The sequence below is a fragment of the Phascolarctos cinereus genome, unplaced genomic scaffold, assembly GCF_003287225.1.
Source record: "Phascolarctos cinereus isolate Bilbo 61053 unplaced genomic scaffold, phaCin_HiC Scaffold_726;HRSCAF=1367, whole genome shotgun sequence".
NCBI classification, from domain to species: domain Eukaryota; kingdom Metazoa; phylum Chordata; class Mammalia; order Diprotodontia; family Phascolarctidae; genus Phascolarctos; species Phascolarctos cinereus.
In genome coordinates this window covers 370,233,959-370,252,981 of record NW_027556098.1, presented here as the reverse complement: position 1 = coordinate 370,252,981, position 19,023 = coordinate 370,233,959, and the positions used below count along the sequence as shown (strand labels likewise).

Genomic DNA, 19,023 nt, shown 5'->3' with positions numbered 1-19,023 from the left:
TGGTCAACAGAACAAACTCAGTCTCACTCCCAGGGGACAACTCTTCAGGTATTTAAAGATCCCACCTACATCTTCTCTTCTCCAGGATACATATCCCCAGTTCTTCCATCTCATCCTTGGGCAGTTTGGTCCCCACTTCCCTTACCCTCCTACTTGTTAACCAGCTTTCTAAAATATGATGCCCAGGACACTGTACTCAAATATGACTGAGCCAGGGCAGAATACAGTGAGGCTGTTGACTCCCTCTTGCTGCTCTTATTAATGTGACCAGATATGGCTGGCATCCTTTCCCTAAAGTCCAATTTTGATGCTTCATTGTAGTATAGGGAGATCCTAGATTCTTGGAGACACTGCTATCAGAGTGTTGGGCATTTTGTACTGAGTTAGAAAGGTTTAGAGAGGGATGTGGTTGAGGATAGACTGGATGTCTGTTGTCTGAAAAGCAGCCTAGCTGAGTTCAACAAGATTCAAAACTGGCCATTGGGTTAATCAGTCCTCTGGCCATAGTCACTCTACTGAGTTTCAGAGTTTTGGTTCTGATCTGTGCCAGGAGAGGGATTACAAATGCTTGATGAAGTGGGGAGGCAGCATGACATAGTGGTTAGGGCACTTGGAATTAGGAAGATCTGAGTTCAGGCCCTCTCTTTGACACATTGGCCGTGTGACCTTGGGCAGAGTGATGTAATGGATGAGGCAGTGGACATGGGGTAAGAAGACCTGGGTCTGAGTCCTTCCTCTGACATTTACTAGCTGTGACCCGGAGCAAGTCACATAATTTCTCTGTGTCTCGGTTTCCTCATTTGTAAAATGAAAGGGTTAGACTTGATGACCTCTAAGGGCCCCTTCTAGATCTTAATCTATGATTGTAGGATAATATTTACTTTTTTGGCTTCTTCATCACATTGTCAGTTCTCTCTCTCTCCTTCCCTGCCTCTCTCTCTCTCTCTGAACTATTGTCTAGGTGTTCCTCCTCTATCTTTACTTGTTCAATCGATCATTTTTTTAACCGGAGGGCAGGACCCAACATTTACCTCCATTTAATTTCCTCTTATTTAATTTGGCTTACCATTCCAGTCTGTCTTGATTCATCATTCCATTTTAGATTTGATCCAAAACGTTGCTTACCCCCTTCTGCCCCGCGCCAGTTTTTTGTCATTCACAAATGTGATGGGCTTACTAGGTGGTCTTTATCTAAGTCCAAGGTCACAGCGTTCCATTAGAGCTCTTACTGTAGATAGATGGACATTGATTCCTTAATCACCACTCAACCAGCCCACCAATGAGCCAGAGTGGTCCTTGAAAGGATCCTTCTATTGTTGATAACTCAAAACAAACAAATAAATAAATAAAATTAAATGAATTAATTAAAATAAATAAATAAAAATAAATTAAAAAAAAAAAGGATCCTTCCCTGAGAAGTGAATTGAGGCCTAGACTGAGATCTAGAACTGGAAAGGACCTTGAAGATGTTCTAGTCCAATCCGCTTATTTTACAGGTGAGGAAACTGAGGCCCAGGAGGTTGAGTGACTTGTTCAAGGTCACACAGGTAGTAAGTGGAAGATTTAGGATTTGACCTTTGGTCTTAGGAGTCCAAGTTCAGCACTCTTCCCATTGCCTCATGCTTCCTCTCCACCCCCAGCCCCAACCTGCTTTATGAGGTTATTTTATTATAACCTTATAATATATTATATGTATATATATATATATATGTATATATATATATGTATATATATATATGTATATATACGTATATATATATATATATATATATGTATATATATATATATGTATATATATATATGTATATATATGTATATATATATATATATATATATATATAATAAGCTACAGTGGGAGAATGGGCATTAAAGTGTTTTAGAGTAGTTACAGACACTATAGTATGGAAGGAACTTAGTCACTGGACAATGGGTTGGACCAGGTCTTTTCCAACTCTAGCATTTGATGATTGTCTTAGGTCAGTTGCTTTGCATTGAGGCTGGGGGGTCCTGAAGTGAGCCAGCTGGGAGGGTCAGGGGTCTCTTGGGACCCGTAAGGATGCATTATCTGAGAGTGTCTGGACTGAAGTGGCAGAATTTAAATTTGAGACCCTTGAGCTGAGCTGCTGGGGGGGGTAGTCGGCCTAGAATTGTCCTGATCAGGTTGTGGGTATGGGCTACACCTGGAGATCCCCCAGCCCTGCCTGCATCAAACTATTGGGTGGTCTGTTATTGCTTGTGTGACTGTACAACAGAGCAGAGAATTTTGAGTGTGTATTTTGGGCACATGTAAGTGTTTGTGCATGAAGGTGTGTGTAGGAGACTGCATGCCTGAATGGATGTGAGAATATGTGTGCAGGGGCACTGTAGGGTATGTGTGCCTGAGTGTGACTGTTCTGTGGGTGTGTGGGTGTTGCTGTGGGTCAGTGTATTTGTAGGGCTGTGAGCATGTGAGTGTGGGTGTGCAAGACTTTGGGGGGGAGGGTTTTTGTGGGGCTGAGTGTACTACTCTGTCAAAGTGTGTAGGAGGGGTCAGTGTGCTTTTCTTGAGAGAAAGAGAGACAGAGACAAAGAGAGACCCCTAACGGCCCCCTCCTCCCTGATGCCCCTTTCCCCTAGCCAGGTCCTCTGCCGCCATCTCTGCCCCTCTCGCTGGAGCCCCGCCAGGCCCCTTTGCCCAATCCTTGTCATTTACATGACTTCTGTTCTCTGTTTGCACGCTGCTCAGGAGAGACTACTATTCCTACTCTTATTACCCGTAAGTAACTTGGCCCCGGCCCTGGCCCTGGCCGTCTGTGTCCTCAGTGTCTCCCATTCTTCCTTGGACCAGCCCTTCTCCATCTCCTTGTTTCCAGCCATGCTTCTTCCCCCCACCTCCCTCTGTCTCTTTCCATATCTGACTTTGTCTTGCTCCCTGTTGCTGTTTCTATAGTCCTCCCTGTCCCTGTCTTTCTGTCTCTTTTATTCTAAGTTCAGAGCAAAGAGATTTACTAAGAGGACAGAGTAAGAATGTTACCTACAAAACATCTCCCCACCACAAACCTGGCACACACTATCCCACAAATGTATACAGTGTCAGTGGGAAGAGCGGGCACAAACTTAGAGCTCTGTCTGTATCTCCCTTTTCCTCCTTCCCGTCATCCCTCTTTCTTCCCCTCTTTTTTTCTCTCTCTCTTTCCCGTCCTTCTTTCTCTCCCTCCCTCCTTTTCTGTCTCTTTCCCTCTCTCTTTCCCCTCCCTCCTTTCCCCCTCCCTGTCTTTCTTTCTCTTTCTTTCCCCCTTTCTCTCTCTCTCTCTCTCTCTCCCCCTCTCTCTCTCTCTCTCTCTCTCTCTCTCTCTCTCTCTCTTTCTCTCTCTCTCTCTCTCTCTCTCTCTCTTCCTCTAGTTCCATCTCTCTCATTTTTTTCCTCCATCTCTACATCTTTTCTCTCTTTGTCCTCGTCCTTGCTTCTATGCCTTTTTTGAGTCTCTTTTGTCCTCTTGGTTTCTGTCTCAATTTTTATTGCCTTCCTCATTTTTCTCGGTGTTTTTGTCTACCGTTGTGTCTTTATATCCCTTTATGGCTTTATGTGAACACCGATTTTAGAGCCAGCAGACCTGGGTTCAAATTCCGGCTCTGTCACTTAAGACCCGGGTGACCTTGGGCGAGGCAAAATCAGAAAATGGATAAATAGATTTCCTTTGGCTGGAAACAGCTCAATATAGGAAAGATTTTCTCACAATCAACGTTCCAGGGTGTAATCACTGCCTTTAAAGGTAGTGAGCTCCTTGTTTCTGGGAGTATTCAAGGAAAGACTGGATGATCCCTCTGTCAGAGAGGTGTAGGTTGGGTGTTGGTTAAGAAGTTGGACGAAATGGTCTCTGAGTTCCCTCCCAACTCTGACTCTGTGATTCTAAGTGTGTATGTCCCTTTGTGGGATGGACCATTCACATGTCATCTAGTACCTTCCCTATCCTTGGCAGGTATTTGACCTAGGGCAGGCAGGCAGGAGATTGGAGGAGATTCTCTAACTTTTCCCTCTGATCTCTAGTATCTCATACTCCTTATGACCAAGAAATTGTGCCTTCTATCTAACTTGTATCCTTTCTCCTGTGAGGGCAGCCCTTTCTTGTGCCTGACTTATTTGTGGAATTAGGGAACAGACCTGCTCCTTCACACCATCCTTCAGAGGCTTACCTGTCTTTTCTCAGCTTTATCTTCTCCAATATGAGTAATCCCAATTTTCTCCTATGCCCTTCTGACACGTCTCATCCTTACCCTGATTCTTCTAATTCCCTTATGAATCTTCTCTTCCCTATTCCTTCCACTTTCCCCCTCCATGGAAGGTAAATAGAAAGCCTGGCAATCAGAAATAAGGACTGACATTTTACCTCCATCCCACTTTCTGACCACCATGACCTCTTTCCAAGCCAGAGTCAGGCAGTGAGTTCAAGGTGGCAGGACAGTGCTGCAGGCCACATCATGTGCAAGGCATTGGTGTGAGGTCGTAACCCAGGTTTCTCAGGGGTTAATGAGGTGCCCAGGAGGAGAAGATTGCGGTTTGATCCTAACATAGACCAGTTAATTCACTTCAATCCTATCATCTTTTTTAACTACCTGCTGGATAATGGGTATTGGGGATATAAGACTGACATGAGACAAAGTCCTTGTCCTCAAGGAATTTATAGTCCCATCAGCTTCACACAGAGTAGCCTATATATGTAGGGCTAAGGGTCACAAGAAATGCTGTGTGAATAAGTAGGAGACCATCCCCACTGTCAGAGATAAGACCTAAAGAGTGACTGTGGGGAGAGCTGGGAGTGCCTCTGTGGGGGATGTCTTGGGGAAGTTTGAGGTCTGTGAGATTCCTTGGAGCAACAGAAGTGAGGAATTGGGGAAATGGCTCACAGGGTTGGGAGGACAACCCTGTTAGTACACTGAGATCTGTAACTGGTTGGAATGAACCAGTCTGACCACCTAAACCCTGGGAATAGGCATGGTCTAGGATTATACTCTTCCTGATATGGGGCATTCTTTTTGGAACCAGCAGGGTCTATCCTCTAGGGGGCCAGGCAGTGGGGCAGGGTGTCCAGAATCTCCCCAAGGAGAGTATCACTATGGCAGGTTCTTTGTCACATTCCTCTGTGGCTTAAGTCTTCCCGCCCTTCATGCCCTTCGAGGCAGAAACTTTCTAGGATATAGAATGGGACAGTAGAAAGCATACTGAATTTGAAGTCATAAGACCTGGGTTCAAATCCCATCTCTGCTGATCACTTCTTATGACCTTACACAAGACATTTAATGCTTCTTGGCCTCGGTTTCCTCATCTGTGAAATGATTGGGTTGGACTAGATGGCCTCTTCCTTTAAGTTCTAAACCTATGATTCTGTATACAGGTAGAGGCCGTAGTTGCTGGGGAGGAGGAAGAGGTTCCACCAGATGGGTCCAGGGGGCTTTATAGGCTTTTTTTCTCCTTCCCTGACTCCACTTCCAGCCCTCAGTACTCTAGCTCATCCCCTAGGAAGGTCCTGTGCCCATTCTCTCTGGATGACTCTCAGACTGGTGTATAGTTCTTGCTGGTTAGTCCAGCTCAGCACTCACCACTCTTCCCTCCTCCATGTACCGCAGGAAGCCAGTCAACATGGCCAAGGCCACCATTAACTACCGCCATGAGAAGACCCACATGATGAGTGCTGTGGACCGCAGCTTCACAGATCAGAGCACGCTACAAGAAGACGAGCGCCTAGGCCTCTCCTTCATGGATGCCCATAGCTACAGTACTCGGGGTGAGTGGTGGGCAGCTAGGCAGAGGGTTTTCTCCTTGGCACTGTGATTAATCCTTTCTTATCCAGCCTTTGAAGCCTATATATTCTTCTACTACTCACCGAGCTGGACCTCCCTGCTCACTGTCCAGCATCTGCTTCTCAGCTAGCCAAGCCCATAGCCAAGAGGTCAGGCCACAGAGAATAGAGTCCGGGGCCTGAGGTCTCTTCTGCTCCTCCCAGAGAAATCACAAGGAGAGCAGGGCCCTCTGGTCAGTCAGCAACTGAGTAAAAAGAGACCTAGACTTGAAGCCAGAGGATCTGGGTTCAATTACTGCCCCTGATGTTTACTATCTTTGTGACCTTGGTCATGTCACTTACCTGCAGGATCTCAGTTTCCTAAATCTGTAAAATGAGGGGGTTTGACATGGTGATCTTTAAGATCTCTTACAGCTTGAAATCCTATAATTTTTTTTTATTCAGTTAAATGGGATTTTGCTATTTTAGTACATATGTAAAAACAAGAATGGAGGCTGGGGGTGATTTTTATCCAAAGGCAATGATCTTTGGTCCAGAAAAGACAAGACAAAAATGACTAATAGAGAGCCCAGGATAAGCAGTAATATATAGAGAGAGCCTCTATACCCTTAATGAGTTTAAGTAACCAGGACTAGATGGACTACATCCCAGAGTAGTGAAAAAATTGTTCTAGCTCTGACATTCTCTGTTCTAAGGCCCATCCCAGCTCTGACACTCTCTGTTCTAAGGCCCCTCCCAGCTCTGATATGATTATCTATACTAAGGGCCCTCAAAACACTGAAATTCTATATTCTAAGGCCCTGTTCAATTCTGACATTCAATATTCTGAAGTCTCTTAGAGCTGTGATGACATCCTTTGTTCAGTGGCATAGTAGGTTGAGCACTGGGCCTGGATTCAGGATGACCTGAGTTCAGATCTTGCCTCAGACATTTACTGTGTGACCAAGGCAAGTCACTTAACCTCTGCTTGCCTCAGTTTGCTTGTGTTCATACCCAGCAGACTCTCCTTAGCCCTGCTTGCTGTGACTGTCCTCTTGGTGAGGCTTTCTATGCCTTCCTGGTTGGCTTCCTCCCTTCTCTGGCTGCCCGAACTGCTGCTACAAAGAGCACCCAGATGCGTCTGTCTCTCACATGTCTCACTTGCAGTGCTGTCCTGATTCCCCTGAGCCCATGGAAACGCTTCCCTTTAATTCAGCCTCTTCATCTTGTCTTCTCACCCTTCTTCCTCTTCCGAATGATGGAGGCCTTTGGGCCATGCTCATTCTTTCTCCAGTTGTAGCTTTTGACTTTCAGGCCTGGCATTGAAGTTCCTGAAAATGGAGTGAAGAAGGGGCAGGTAGGTAGCACAGTGGATAGAGCACCAGCTTTGGAGTCAGGAGGACCTGAGTTCAAATTTGGCCTCAGACACATTACACTCACTAGCTGTGTGACTCTGGGCAAGTCACTTAACCCCGATTGCCTCACCCAAAAAAAAAAATGGAGTGAAGAAGAGCCCTCTCATTCTTGTCCATTGTTTCCTGCTATCCAAGAAGCTATCCTGCTTAGAACCTGAGAAGATAGAATGTCAGAGCTGGGAGGGGACTTAGAATATAAAACATCAGAGTTAGAATAGTCCATGGAACATGGAATGTGAAACTGGGGGAGTCCTTAGAACACAGAATGTGAGAACTGTGAGGTCACATGGCCTGAAGGCCGCAGGGCTCCCCACATCTGAATAGAATATCAAATCTGCAAGAGACCTTTGAATGTAGAAAGCTAGCGATAAAAGGATCCTTAGAACCAGAGTTTCAGAGCTGGAAGGGGCAGGGGCCATGGAATGAATAATTGAGTCATCACCCAAAGAGATACATGGGCTTGTTCCAGAGCTGCTGGAAACTGTCCAGATCAAAGAGGGTGGAATTAGCAGTAATAATAAAAGCAGCTTATTCTCATACAGCCACAGACTTATGACCAGAAGGGGCCAACTCTATAGATGATTTTTTAAGTTTGGCAATGTAATTTCTCTATATTAGCTCATTGGATCCTTCCAGCAATCCCCTAAAGTAGGTGTTATTATGATTCCCCTTTTAACATATGAGGAAACTGAGGCAGAGGGGTTTGAGTGATTTCCCTAGGGCCATCTAGGCAGCAAGTAGGAGGAGTAAGATTCTACCCCAGGTCATCCTGACTCCAGGTTCCATGCTTCATTCATTACAGTTGTGTTAAGGCAGATTCAAACTCCATATGAGGAAACGTTTCTTTACCATCATCAGAGCTATGCGAAAGTGAACTAGGTCTTTTTGGGAGGTAGTGAGTTCCCCATCACAGGGGGTCTTTAAGTGGAGGTCCTTCTTTAGAAGCTGCAGAGGAGATTCCAGTTTGGACTAGCTGACTTCTGGGATCTCTTCTAGCTCAGAGTTTCTCTGATTCTGTGAATCCAGGTTTCCTAATTCCTGATCCAGTGGATTTTCTACTGTCACCCAAGGCTTTTCTTGCAGAGCTGGCCTTTCCTCTTGTGGGGCAGAAGGGCTAAAAAGAGGGGTTCCTCATCTGATCCTGGCTATATAACTTATTAGCTGTATGACCCTGGACAAGTCTTTTTTCCCTGGTAGCCTTGGTTTCCTTCTCTGCCCAGTGGGAATAACAGTCCTGGCCCTATGACAGCCTAGGGTTGGGGGTAGGAAAGTGCTGGGGAGCAGGAGCTGCCTTTAGGCTTTCCTCTTGTCCCAGAGGAAAGGGGAGGTTTGATCACGTCCCCTAAGCTCCTAGAGCCACTTGAGCCTTGGTGGGCTCCAGAAAGGGCACCACTTTTTGGGCATACCCTGGTGGGCAGGCAGGGTTGGTGGGGAGCAGAAGGTGAGGGATCCCTCCCAAGAGTGGTGTGGGGGCCAGAGTTTCGGGACGGCTCACTAAACTTGAATCAGGAGGGGAGTGTGGAGGGGGGGAATCTCTGAGCCTGAGGATGATTGGAGCTGAGAGCAGCAAAGGTTTACAATGGAAAATGCCAACGCGAAAGAAATCCCTCTATTCAGCTCCTTTCCTAATCCGTGGCAGCAGCAGCCGTGGCTGGTGGCAGCGGCAGCTATTTTCAGGATTTTCTTCTTTCTGAATGGGGGTAATTGCTGGGAGTTGCCAAATGTTCCAGATTGTTCCCCAGGAGAGAGGGAGGGAGGGTAGTGAGATTGCCTTGTTCTCTGGGCTGTGCTGGGGAGGGGGCAGGAGGGGGGAGGTAGAGGAAAAAGTGTATATGGGGGGAAATCAAGGTGGTTTTCTGAAGGATTCCAAGCCTGAGCCCCCTGCCACACAGAGTGACAGGGCCCAGAGCCCTGACAGGAGAGGGGGGAAGGAATTAGGTTTTCATGGAATATAAGAGTTTCAGAACATAGGCTATCAGAACAGAGAATGTCAGAGCCAGAAAAAGCCTTAGAACTAGAATGTCAGAGCTGGAAAAAGCTTTAGAACTAGAATGTCAGAGCTCTAGGGACCTTAGAACAGACAATGCAGGGCTGAGGAAGACCTTAGACCATATGGAAGAGCTGGGATGGCCCTTAGAACATACAATGTCAGAGCTGGGAAGGACCTTGGAACACAGAATGTCAGAACTTGGAGGGGCCTTAGAACACAGAATATTAGAGCTGGGAGGGAACTTAGAACACAAATTGCTAGGGCTGGGAGGATTCTTGGAACATAGAATATCTGAGCTGGGGGGACCTGAAGACCCACAATGTTTAGGTTGGGAGGGGTCTTAGAATATTGAGTGTAAAGGCTGTGAGGCCCTTAGAATGAAGAAGGAAAAACTTGGGAGGGACCTCAGAGACGAGCCAGCATGGGGCAGAGAAGGGAGTCCTGGCAGTGGGGTCAGAGAATTTGGGTTTGAATCCTCTCTCTGTCGCCTCCTATCTGTTTGTCCTTAGCCAAATTCCTTCACACCCCTGGGCCTCAGCATCCTCACCCCTAAAGTAAGAGGGTCGGGCAAGAGCAGTGGGCAACATATTATTGGCTTAGACAACCCCACGAGAACATCCATATGCAATTGTATTTTTTACTTACTTAGTTCAGCATTTCAATCTGGTTCAGGCATTCCAGCCAGCATGGGCCACGAATCTGGCCCCTCTGGACTGAGTGACCTCTCCAGGCCCTTGCAGGCCTACATCTGGGATGCTCCGAGGGCTTCCCTCCCTTACCCGCTCCCTTTCCAGGGGACCAGCGAAGCAGCGTGGTCAATGAATCGAGCAGCCTGCTGGGAGGCTCCCCCCGGCGTCCCTGTGGCCGGAAGGGCTCCCCCTACCACACAGGACAGCTGCACCCGGCTGTTCGAGTGGCCGACTTGCTGCAGCACATCAACCAGATGAAGACAGCCGAGGGTTATGGCTTCAAGCAGGAGTATGAAGTAAGAGCTCCCTGGGGTGGGAATAATAATAATAATTATAACATGTATTTATAGCTCTTTAAGATTTGCAAAGAGCTTTACAAATAGTACCTTATTTGATCCTCACAACCCTGGGAAGTAGGTGCTATTATCTTTCTTTTATATATGAAGAAACTGAAGCAAACAGATTAAGTGGCTTGCCCGGGGTCACACATCTGCTAAGTGTCTACATTTGAATTCAGGTCTTCCTGACTCTGAGCCCAGCACTCTATCCATTGTTCCATGCTGTCTCCAAGTCCAACGAGCATCACAGAGACTTGGGAGTCAGAGAAGACCTGGGTGTGAATTCCGGCTCTGCTGTTTATAGCCCATGTGACCTTGGGTAGATCCCTTAACATCCCTCTAAAACTGAGGGACCTGGGCTATAAGATCCCTTATGAATCCTATGATCCTTGCCCTGCCTCAGTCCTGACCTGAACCCTGAGTCTGACCCCATCTGTAGCCTCCACTCTGATTCTGATCTTTTATTTCTGATCTTGACTCTCTCCCTGAACAATGACCCTGATGCAGGCGCTAACTGACCATCACCTGAACTTTGACTCCGTCCCTGACTCCAATGCTTAATGCTGACTCCAATCTAAATTGAGGCTTTGATTTGGTCAGATTCTGATGATAATCTGAGACTGGCTACCTTCCCCTTCACTTCTCCCATCTTCTTTTTTCTGGGTACTCTGGCCTGGCAGAACAGGTACCCCAGGATTTGGCCCCCAGAGATTGTCCATGAAAGCGTCTCTGTGGCTCTGTGAATGCCCATAGTCCAGGCAGGCCACGGGTACAGTGAGCTTCTCCATTAGTCTGTGGCCAGAGCCCCTTTATGGAGCGTGCAAATGCCCAGTGCCCCCAGAAGCAGCATTTCTGGACATGTGTTTGATGTAGAGGCAGGAGCCGTGGGGCTTGGAGTCAGAGGACCTGAGTTCAGATCCTGACTCTGTCGCCTCCGTGACTGTGGGCATGTTGTTTCACCTCTCTTAGGCTCAGTTTCCTCTTCTGTACAAAGGGGTTGAACTAGAGAGCTGGGACGAGAGCTGCAGTGTTCCCCCTGCCCCGCTCCTGACTCCATTCTCATCATCTGTGTTTTCCATAGAGCTTCTTTGAAGGCTGGGATGCCAGCAAGAAGAAGGACAAGGCCAAGAGCAGAGCGGAGCCCGTCCCCCCTTGTGAGTGCAGAGATGAGGGAGGCAGGACTTAGCCTGTGTCCCAGACACTGGGACAGGGGGAGGTAACTCCGGTAGGCGCCTTGTATCTCAGCCTGGGGGTGTTCATGGCGTGAAGGGAGGGGGTCCTGAGAGTGCCCTCTGCTTGGCTTTCAGTACAATCCAGTCCATTCAGTAAGGCTGGCAGGAAGGTTTGGAATGTTGGCATAACAGCTGGGCACAGAGCTGCCTTTCCCCTGGGATCCACAGAATTCCCACCTCTCACTTTGTGGGGTTCCCTCAGCCCTGAATTCTTTTCCCTCCCAATCTCCCATTGGGCCCCTGGTTCAGCTCCATCCCCTGCTCCTTTCCCCTCCCATACCTCATGCTAAGCTCCCCTACTTCCCAAAGTATTCCCCTGCTTCTCCCTCCTCCAATGTACCCCTCATCCCCTCTTTTTAGTGTCCCCTAACTTCAGCCCCCAGTCTCCATCTTCCTCTCTTCATTGTTCCCCCAGATGATAGCTCACCCCTCCCCCATACCTCTAGTCTCCTACTTTTCTAACTCCCATTATGTATCAGATTGGGTAACTCTGCCTGTAAAAAGAGCATGATTCCCTCCCAGCTGTTGGGGCAGGGTTGGGGGTGCTGCACCACCAAGTAAAAACTCTGTTAGTTCTCCATACATAATAGCCCATTCCACTCTCCTCAAACTCCATGCTTCTGGTTGGGCCCTTGGGGCTGCTCAGCCTTTATGATGCAGCCCCTGCTCTGGATTCATAGATGATCGGCACCGAGTGAAGCTGCATCCACTTCTGGGAGACCCCAACGCGGACTACATCAATGCCAACTACATCGATGTGAGTGCACCCTGAGAAACTGCCCTCAACTGTCCTTCCCCTGCCCCTCCCCTCACACAGTCAGGCACCGAACACGTGCTGAGCACCCACAGGTAGGCTAGTCCCTGGGCTGGCTGCCATGTGGGATATGGAGGGGCACAATGTCTACTCCCTGCCCTGTGAAGCTCCTGTTCTAGCAGGGTAAAACAATTACTAATCAATGCCAGAAGGTGTGTTAGGAAATTCGTCAGATAGCATTTCAGGAGCTCAGAGGAGGGAGCTATCTGTGTAGTCTGGGATAGTTAAGGAAGGGCAGTGATTTGGGCTAGGAGGAGAGGACACATGGAGCCAGAAATCAGCTTGGTCGCTCTAGTAGAACGTCAGCTACTTGAAGGCAGAAGCTTTCTTCTTCTGTGTTTGTACCCTGAGCATCTAGCATGTTGCTGGATACACAATAGGCATTTAAGAAATGGTGAGTTGAATTCAGTTGGGTTCTCAAGAATGGTAGGAGATAGATCTGACCAAAGAAGAGAAGGTTTGTGTGAGCTCCTGACTCTTCTGTATAGGAGTGGCCAGGGAAGTCAGGGAATGGGCATCTTCTCCTGAGGTGCCATAGAAGAAAAGAACCAGAGTGAGGGAAATGGGCAGAGCCAGTGTGATGTCGGCAGGGAAAAAGCCTGACTTAGAAGGGGCGTGTGGACGCGGTCAGTCCACAGGGGCTGGGAGCTAGGTGGGGCAGAGCAGAGCAGAGAGGTATTCTTACTCACCCCAATAGAACCTTAGAGGGGGAGAATACTGTGTCACCCTCGAGCTAACCTTGCTGTCTCTGACCAGGCATATTGAAGAAAAGGCAATAGCTCTATTAGGGAGGGAAGGAGAGGGGAACAAAGGGGAAAGGACATGATCTGAGGTCTTAGTTCAATTCAACAAGTATTGACAGGGCACCCACATGTGCCCAGTCCTGTGCCAGGGGGTTTGGGGGAGATTAAAAAGAAGAAGGCATCATCTCTGTCCTGGGGGTGCTCAGAGTCTGGTTGGGAAGAAAGGATTTATGCTTGTGAAAGATTTAGATTCTAAACATCATTTACCACTTGAGGGGATGGAATGGAGGGTAAGTGTCATGAGGGTGCAGACCATTTGTACAGTCAGGGATGTCCTCTTGGAGGAGGTGGGGTTTGATCTGGCCCCTGAGGGATTTGGCTAGATGGAGGGGAAGGCATTCCAGGCAGGCCCACAGTGTGAGCAAAGGTGTGAAGACAGAAACAAGCCTCTCACCCCACTCCTCCTTTTCTCCTGGGGGGCCTGATGCTTTCATTCTCCATTCTTGGCCTTTCCCTGTCCTGTTTTCCCTGTATCATTTCCTTCTTTTTCTCCCACTCCCAGGACCCCCAGATTTTGGTAGGGCAACCTCCCCTCTTCCCCTCTCCCCCCTTTTCCTTCCTGATCCCCTCCCCTCTGCCACATCCATGTCCCACAAAGCCCCTTCCTGCTCCTGCCTCTGCCTCCCATGGCCATGCCCAGTGGGCTAATCTCCCTCTTTCTGGTCTCTTTGGCTTGGGCACCTGTCCTCTCACCGGAATCCTTAAGATTCGGATAAACCGAGAAGTAAGTATATCCTCTCTCTCTCTCTCTCTCTCTCTCTCTCTCTCTCTCTCTCTCTCTCTCTCTCTCACATGCACACATACTGTCTGAGTCTCTCTCTCTCTCTCTCTCTCTCTCTCTCTCTCTCTCTCTCTCTCTCTCTCTCTCTCATGCACACTGAGTCTCTCTCTTCCTTCCCTTTCTCCTGTCCCCCAGCGCTGACTGCCCCCATCTCAGTGCTTGGGTCAGACCTTGGTGATCCCTGAGTCACTGTTCACTCTTCTCACTGAAAGCAAAACCATGCACCCATCGGCCGCCTTCTCCTTTGTTGCTCTGAGCAGAACACTGGGGAGGGTAAGAGGCTAGAGAGTGTGGAGGGGACAGTCTTGGTAATGGACATTAGGCAAGGGCAGACCCTGGGCTATTTAGCCCTCTGACCTCTTAAACCAGCCTCTGCCTTCTCTGCCAGTAGCCCTGAATGCCCTCCGCTCTATGGTCAAATCCATCTCTGTCCCCAGGTCTTCCTTGTGGCTCGATGTAGGAAGTCCACTGGACTAGATGACCATTAGATTCAGAAGCAGGGGACTTGAATTCTGGTTCTCACCCTGCTGGCTGTGTGACTTTGGACAAGTCACTTCCCTTTTCTGAACTGCAGTTGTCTTAGCTGTAAAATGAGGGGTTTGGATGAGACAATTGTCAGAGGTTCCTTTCAGTTCTGACATTCCACAGTTCCATATACATCTACAGGGCGTCCTGAAAGTCTTGTGTGATGCCAGGTTTGAAACTGCACTAAGACTTTTGGGAAGCCTAGTGTAGGGCAGTGGTGTCAAATTCAAATAGAAATGGGGAGGGGGCACCACTAAACTGTACATAAGAATCCCTGTGGGCCACATATTGACTTAAAAAACCCCAGATCAACAGTAGCTAAGTTTTATTGTATTTTTATTTATTTTGTTAAATATCTCCCAGTTACATTTTAATCTGGTTCTGGTGTATTGTGGGCAGCCTGTTGGACTCCTCTGGTGTAGGGAACTCCCAGATGAGGAAGCTCCTCCTAGGGAGTGAGTAGTTTTACCACTTGCTGGTTGAGCATTGCTAGAGCAGAGAGGAGTTAAGTGATTGATTTGCCCGGGGTCACTTAGCCAGTCCGTGTTAGAGTGGGGATTCATATCCAGGTCTTCTAGACTTCTGGGATTGGCTCTCTTTCCTACCATGTGTTGCTGCCTCTCTGATTAAATAGAAATGCATCTCCTCTGTGGGGCTATGCCTCTGGCTTCTGATGGATTAAGAACTGTCAGGAAGGGAGGGCAGGAACTGGCCAGGGGGAGCTTGGCCATTGCTCAGGACCAGTGAGAGGGGCTGACCACCAGTGGGCATCATTTCCATGGCAAGCAGGACAAAGATGAAAAGGACTTGATTAGCATTGGGTGGGAACTAGATTAGATATTGGTAAGAACTCCCTCACTGGGGTGTTTGTAAGACTGGGATGTTATCACTGAAGGAGATTTCTTGGGCAGCTTATAGGAACAGGGTCATAAGTGGTCTGGGAAGGGTTGGACATAGACATCCCTAGAGCCAGGGTATGATGGGGCTTTAGGGCAGAGGTGCCCCTGCCTCTGTGATGAAGGGATGACTGCTGTGGGTGGGGGGAGACATGGTTTAGAACGATGTCCCTGTGGCCTCTGCTCCTGGCTGTAGAGTCATTGATCCTGTCTCCAAGGCAGGATTGGGACATGGTTCTTTGAGGCTTGGGATAGATTGACCCCTGGATGAATATGGCTCATCCTGGGTCAGAGAAATGGGGGTAAAGGGGTTGGGGCCCTGGGGAACTAGAGGTTGGTCCTTTGGGAACTTAGAATGTTTGGGGACATCTTACCCTAGGGGCCATCCTGACTGGATGACCGCAGTGGCTTCTTTGGGGTTGGGCTCACAGTTGGTGCTCCCCTTGGTGGTCTGACAGTATTTCCTTCTGTTCCAGGGCTACCACAGATCAAACCACTTCATAGCTACTCAAGGTACCCAGGCTCTCCTTTGGCTGTATCTCCCCTCCCCTCCCAGCTCCCCTCCTCTCCCTTCCCCTCTCTCCTCTTCCCTTCCCTCCCCTTCCCTCCTCTCTCTTCCCCTCACCTCCCTTTCCCTCCCTTCCTCTCCCCTCTCCTTTCCTCTCCTCCCCTCCTCTTCCCTCTCTTCCCATCCCCTCTCCTCCACTCTCCTCTCCTCCCCTCCCCTCTCCTCCCCCATCCCTTTCCCTCCTCCTCCTCTCCTCTTTTTTCCCCTCACCTCACCATATGTGTATTCCCAGAACCTGGAGCCCCCTGACAGAGAGTCCCTCTCCTACCCCTCTGCCTCTGTCTTTCAGCAGCCTTTCCCCCACCGGGTGCTCCCAGTGTGGGCTGCCATGGACCCTCCTGTCAGTCACTCCTTGGAATTTGAATTCTGCTAACCAGTCCTGGGCTTGGAGGGTGGGCTGGGAAGGTCAGGGGTCCCCTGGGGCAGCCGTCTGGGGCTAGGACTTTGGATTTACAGGCCTGAGGGAAAAGGCCCAAGAGCCGTCCTGTATAGTCAATGCCTCCTGGCTCTCAGATGTCCTTGGGGCCCCCTCCCCATTCTTCCCTGCCCTCTCCCCAGGACCCAGGCAGGAGATGGTGTATGACTTCTGGAGAATGGTGTGGCAGGAACATTGCTCCAGCATTGTCATGATCACCAAGCTGGTGGAAGTGGGACGGGTAAGGGGCCCCAGAGGCCAGGCAGGGCAGGGAGCCTGGGAGAAGGGAGAGGGGATGCAAAAAGGAGGCTTGGGAAAAGGAGGTGAAGATGACAGAGAGGAGGTGAGTTGGGGTTTAGGGAAAATATGCAGGTAATGGAAAGAGTGAACTTGGAGTTCCAGGACTTGCGTGTGAATCCTGCTTACTCTCTGTGTGACCTTGGGCAAGTCACTTAAGTCCTATTGGCCTCAGTTTCTTCCACTGTAAAAAGAGGGGTTTGGACTAGATGACTTTTCCAGCTCCAGACCTATGAGATAGCTGGTGTTGAACTTGGAGTCAGAAAGACCTGAGTTCAAAACCTGCGTCAGATACTTACCAGCTTTGTGGCCCCTGTTAAGTTAGCATCCTTGGCTGTAAAATGGGATATTGATAGCATTGACCTTACACTGTTGTTGTGAGGATCAGTGAGATAAGTTTTGCAAAGTGCTTTGCAAACCCTCAAGTGCTGCATAAATGCTAGCTATAATAACAATAATTATTATTCTAAGGCAAAGGGGGAATAAATAGGAATGAAGGAGATTTGGGCCCCAGCCCATCAAGGTCAATTGAAGGCACTGGGAATATTTATCCTGGAGAAGAGAAGATTGGGTCAGAGACTGGGAGGGGAGACACAAGCATTGTCACACGTCAGAGTGATTAGACGTGTTCTGTCTGGCCCCAGAAAACAGAACTAGGAACCAGAAGGGTTGTGTATTTGTTGGGGAGTAGTTTCAGAGAGGCCGTATTTAGGCTTGATGTTGGGAAGAAGATCCTAATAATTGGAGCCATCCAAAGGTAGATAGGAAAGCAGAGTCTCCCAATGACCAAGATGCCCACTTGTCTGGACAGCCTCTGTTCCATGAGTCCACTAGGGTGGGGGAGAATGATGGTGGGAATGGGTGGGGAAGGAAGAGAAAATGGGTCTTGGAGAAGGTGAGGGGAATGAGGGCCAGGGAGGCCGGGAAGGTGAAGGGCTAGAGGAGGGAAGGGGGAATCATGCCAGACCCTGTTGGTCTCTAGGTGAAGTGTTCCCGCTACTGGCCTGATGACTCAGAGATGTATGGAGACATCAAGATCACTCTGGTGAAAACAGAGACCCTGGCAGAGTATGCAGTCCGTACTTTTGCCATGGAGAGGGTGAGCTGGCACCATTTTATCCTGCCTTTTGGGGAATTGGGGACCTGGCTTGGGGAGGGGGGATTCAAGGAAGGGACCAAAACCCACCCCGTGGCAGAACTCATCCAATCCCCACATTAGTGTCCAGGTTGCCACCTCTGCCCTGGCAGTGCCCTCTCTGGAGTGCTCCTATACCTTTGCCCTTCCTGGGAGCACTGATGATAGTGGACGATGGGAGGAGTTCAGCCAGGGTCATCAGGAGGAAACAGAAGAGGAAGGAGAAAGGCTTGTCCAACTCTAGCTCTTTCTCTACCCCGCAGGCCCCAAATAATAGGTCATTAAAGCATTGGTTCTACATGCATGTCCATCCCCTCCTCACTATTCTCTTTGTCACCCCCAAGCCCAGGCCCTCAGCCCCTCTCATGTCGCTGATTGCAATGACTGCTAGATTTGTCTTTCTACCTCCAATCTTTCCCTTTGTATGCCCTGCAAATAAGACCTGATCCTTGATGTCAGAAATTTAGGCTTGAGCAAGGGGTCTTAACCCATGCTCTGTCACAACACTCTCTCCTTAAGAAAATTTTTGTTTTAATCATTGCATTTCAGTATAAGTGGTTTTCTTTATGATCTGATATATATTATATATATACACACATACACATATACATACATATACACACACATATATACATACATACACACGCATATATACATACACACATACACACATACATACATATACACATATATACATACACACATACACATACACATACACATACATATACACATATATACATATATACATGCATGCATACATACACACATACATACATATATACATATATATGTATATATTATATATATATATATATATATATATATATATATATAATGCTGTTAAAAACATCATTCTGAGAAGCCCATAGGCTCTACCAGACTGCCCAAAGGGTCCAGGACATACAAACTGGTCAAGAACTTTTGGTCTTGTGGGTGTTTCACATGAGTTTACAAATAGCCCCAGTATAAGGCAGTATAGTATTATAGTAATAAGGGCAAGAGGTCAAGACAAAATGTTAGCAGGGGAGAACTCACAGGGAAGGGAGAGATGGCATCCAGCAGAGATGGAGAGGCGGTGGAATCAGAGAAGACTTCATGGAAGTGATGGCATTGGAAGAGGACCTTGAAGATAGGCCTTTGAGGCTGGTTCTGGGGCAGAAAGCAGAGGTAGGTCCCATGCTGAGCCACGTGCTTTCTCCACAGAGGGGCTACTCGGCCCGCCATGAGGTACAACAGTTCCATTTTACTGCGTGGCCAGAGCATGGCGTCCCTTACCACGCCACAGGGCTGCTGGCCTTCATCCGCCGTGTCAAGGCCTCCACTCCACCTGATGCTGGGCCCATCGTCATCCACTGCAGGTAGCAGC

The 19,023-nt window shown here is 48.4% G+C and overlaps 1 protein-coding gene across 2 annotated transcripts in view; it reads left to right on the top strand.

Annotated features, from left to right (window-relative positions):
* The window catches only part of PTPRU (protein tyrosine phosphatase receptor type U), a 105,097-nt gene that overhangs the window by 68,526 nt on the left and 17,548 nt on the right, over positions 1-19,023 (top strand). For both annotated transcript variants that reach the window (XM_020983356.2, XM_078145518.1), the window contains exons 15-22: positions 5,605-5,762; positions 9,956-10,146; positions 11,270-11,342; positions 12,101-12,177; positions 15,716-15,752; positions 16,366-16,463; positions 17,502-17,618; positions 18,861-19,015. In XM_020983356.2, coding sequence (XP_020839015.2) covers positions 5,605-5,762; positions 9,956-10,146; positions 11,270-11,342; positions 12,101-12,177; positions 15,716-15,752; positions 16,366-16,463; positions 17,502-17,618; positions 18,861-19,015 — 906 coding nt within the window. The remainder of the gene's footprint in view (positions 1-5,604; positions 5,763-9,955; positions 10,147-11,269; positions 11,343-12,100; positions 12,178-15,715; positions 15,753-16,365; positions 16,464-17,501; positions 17,619-18,860; positions 19,016-19,023) is intronic.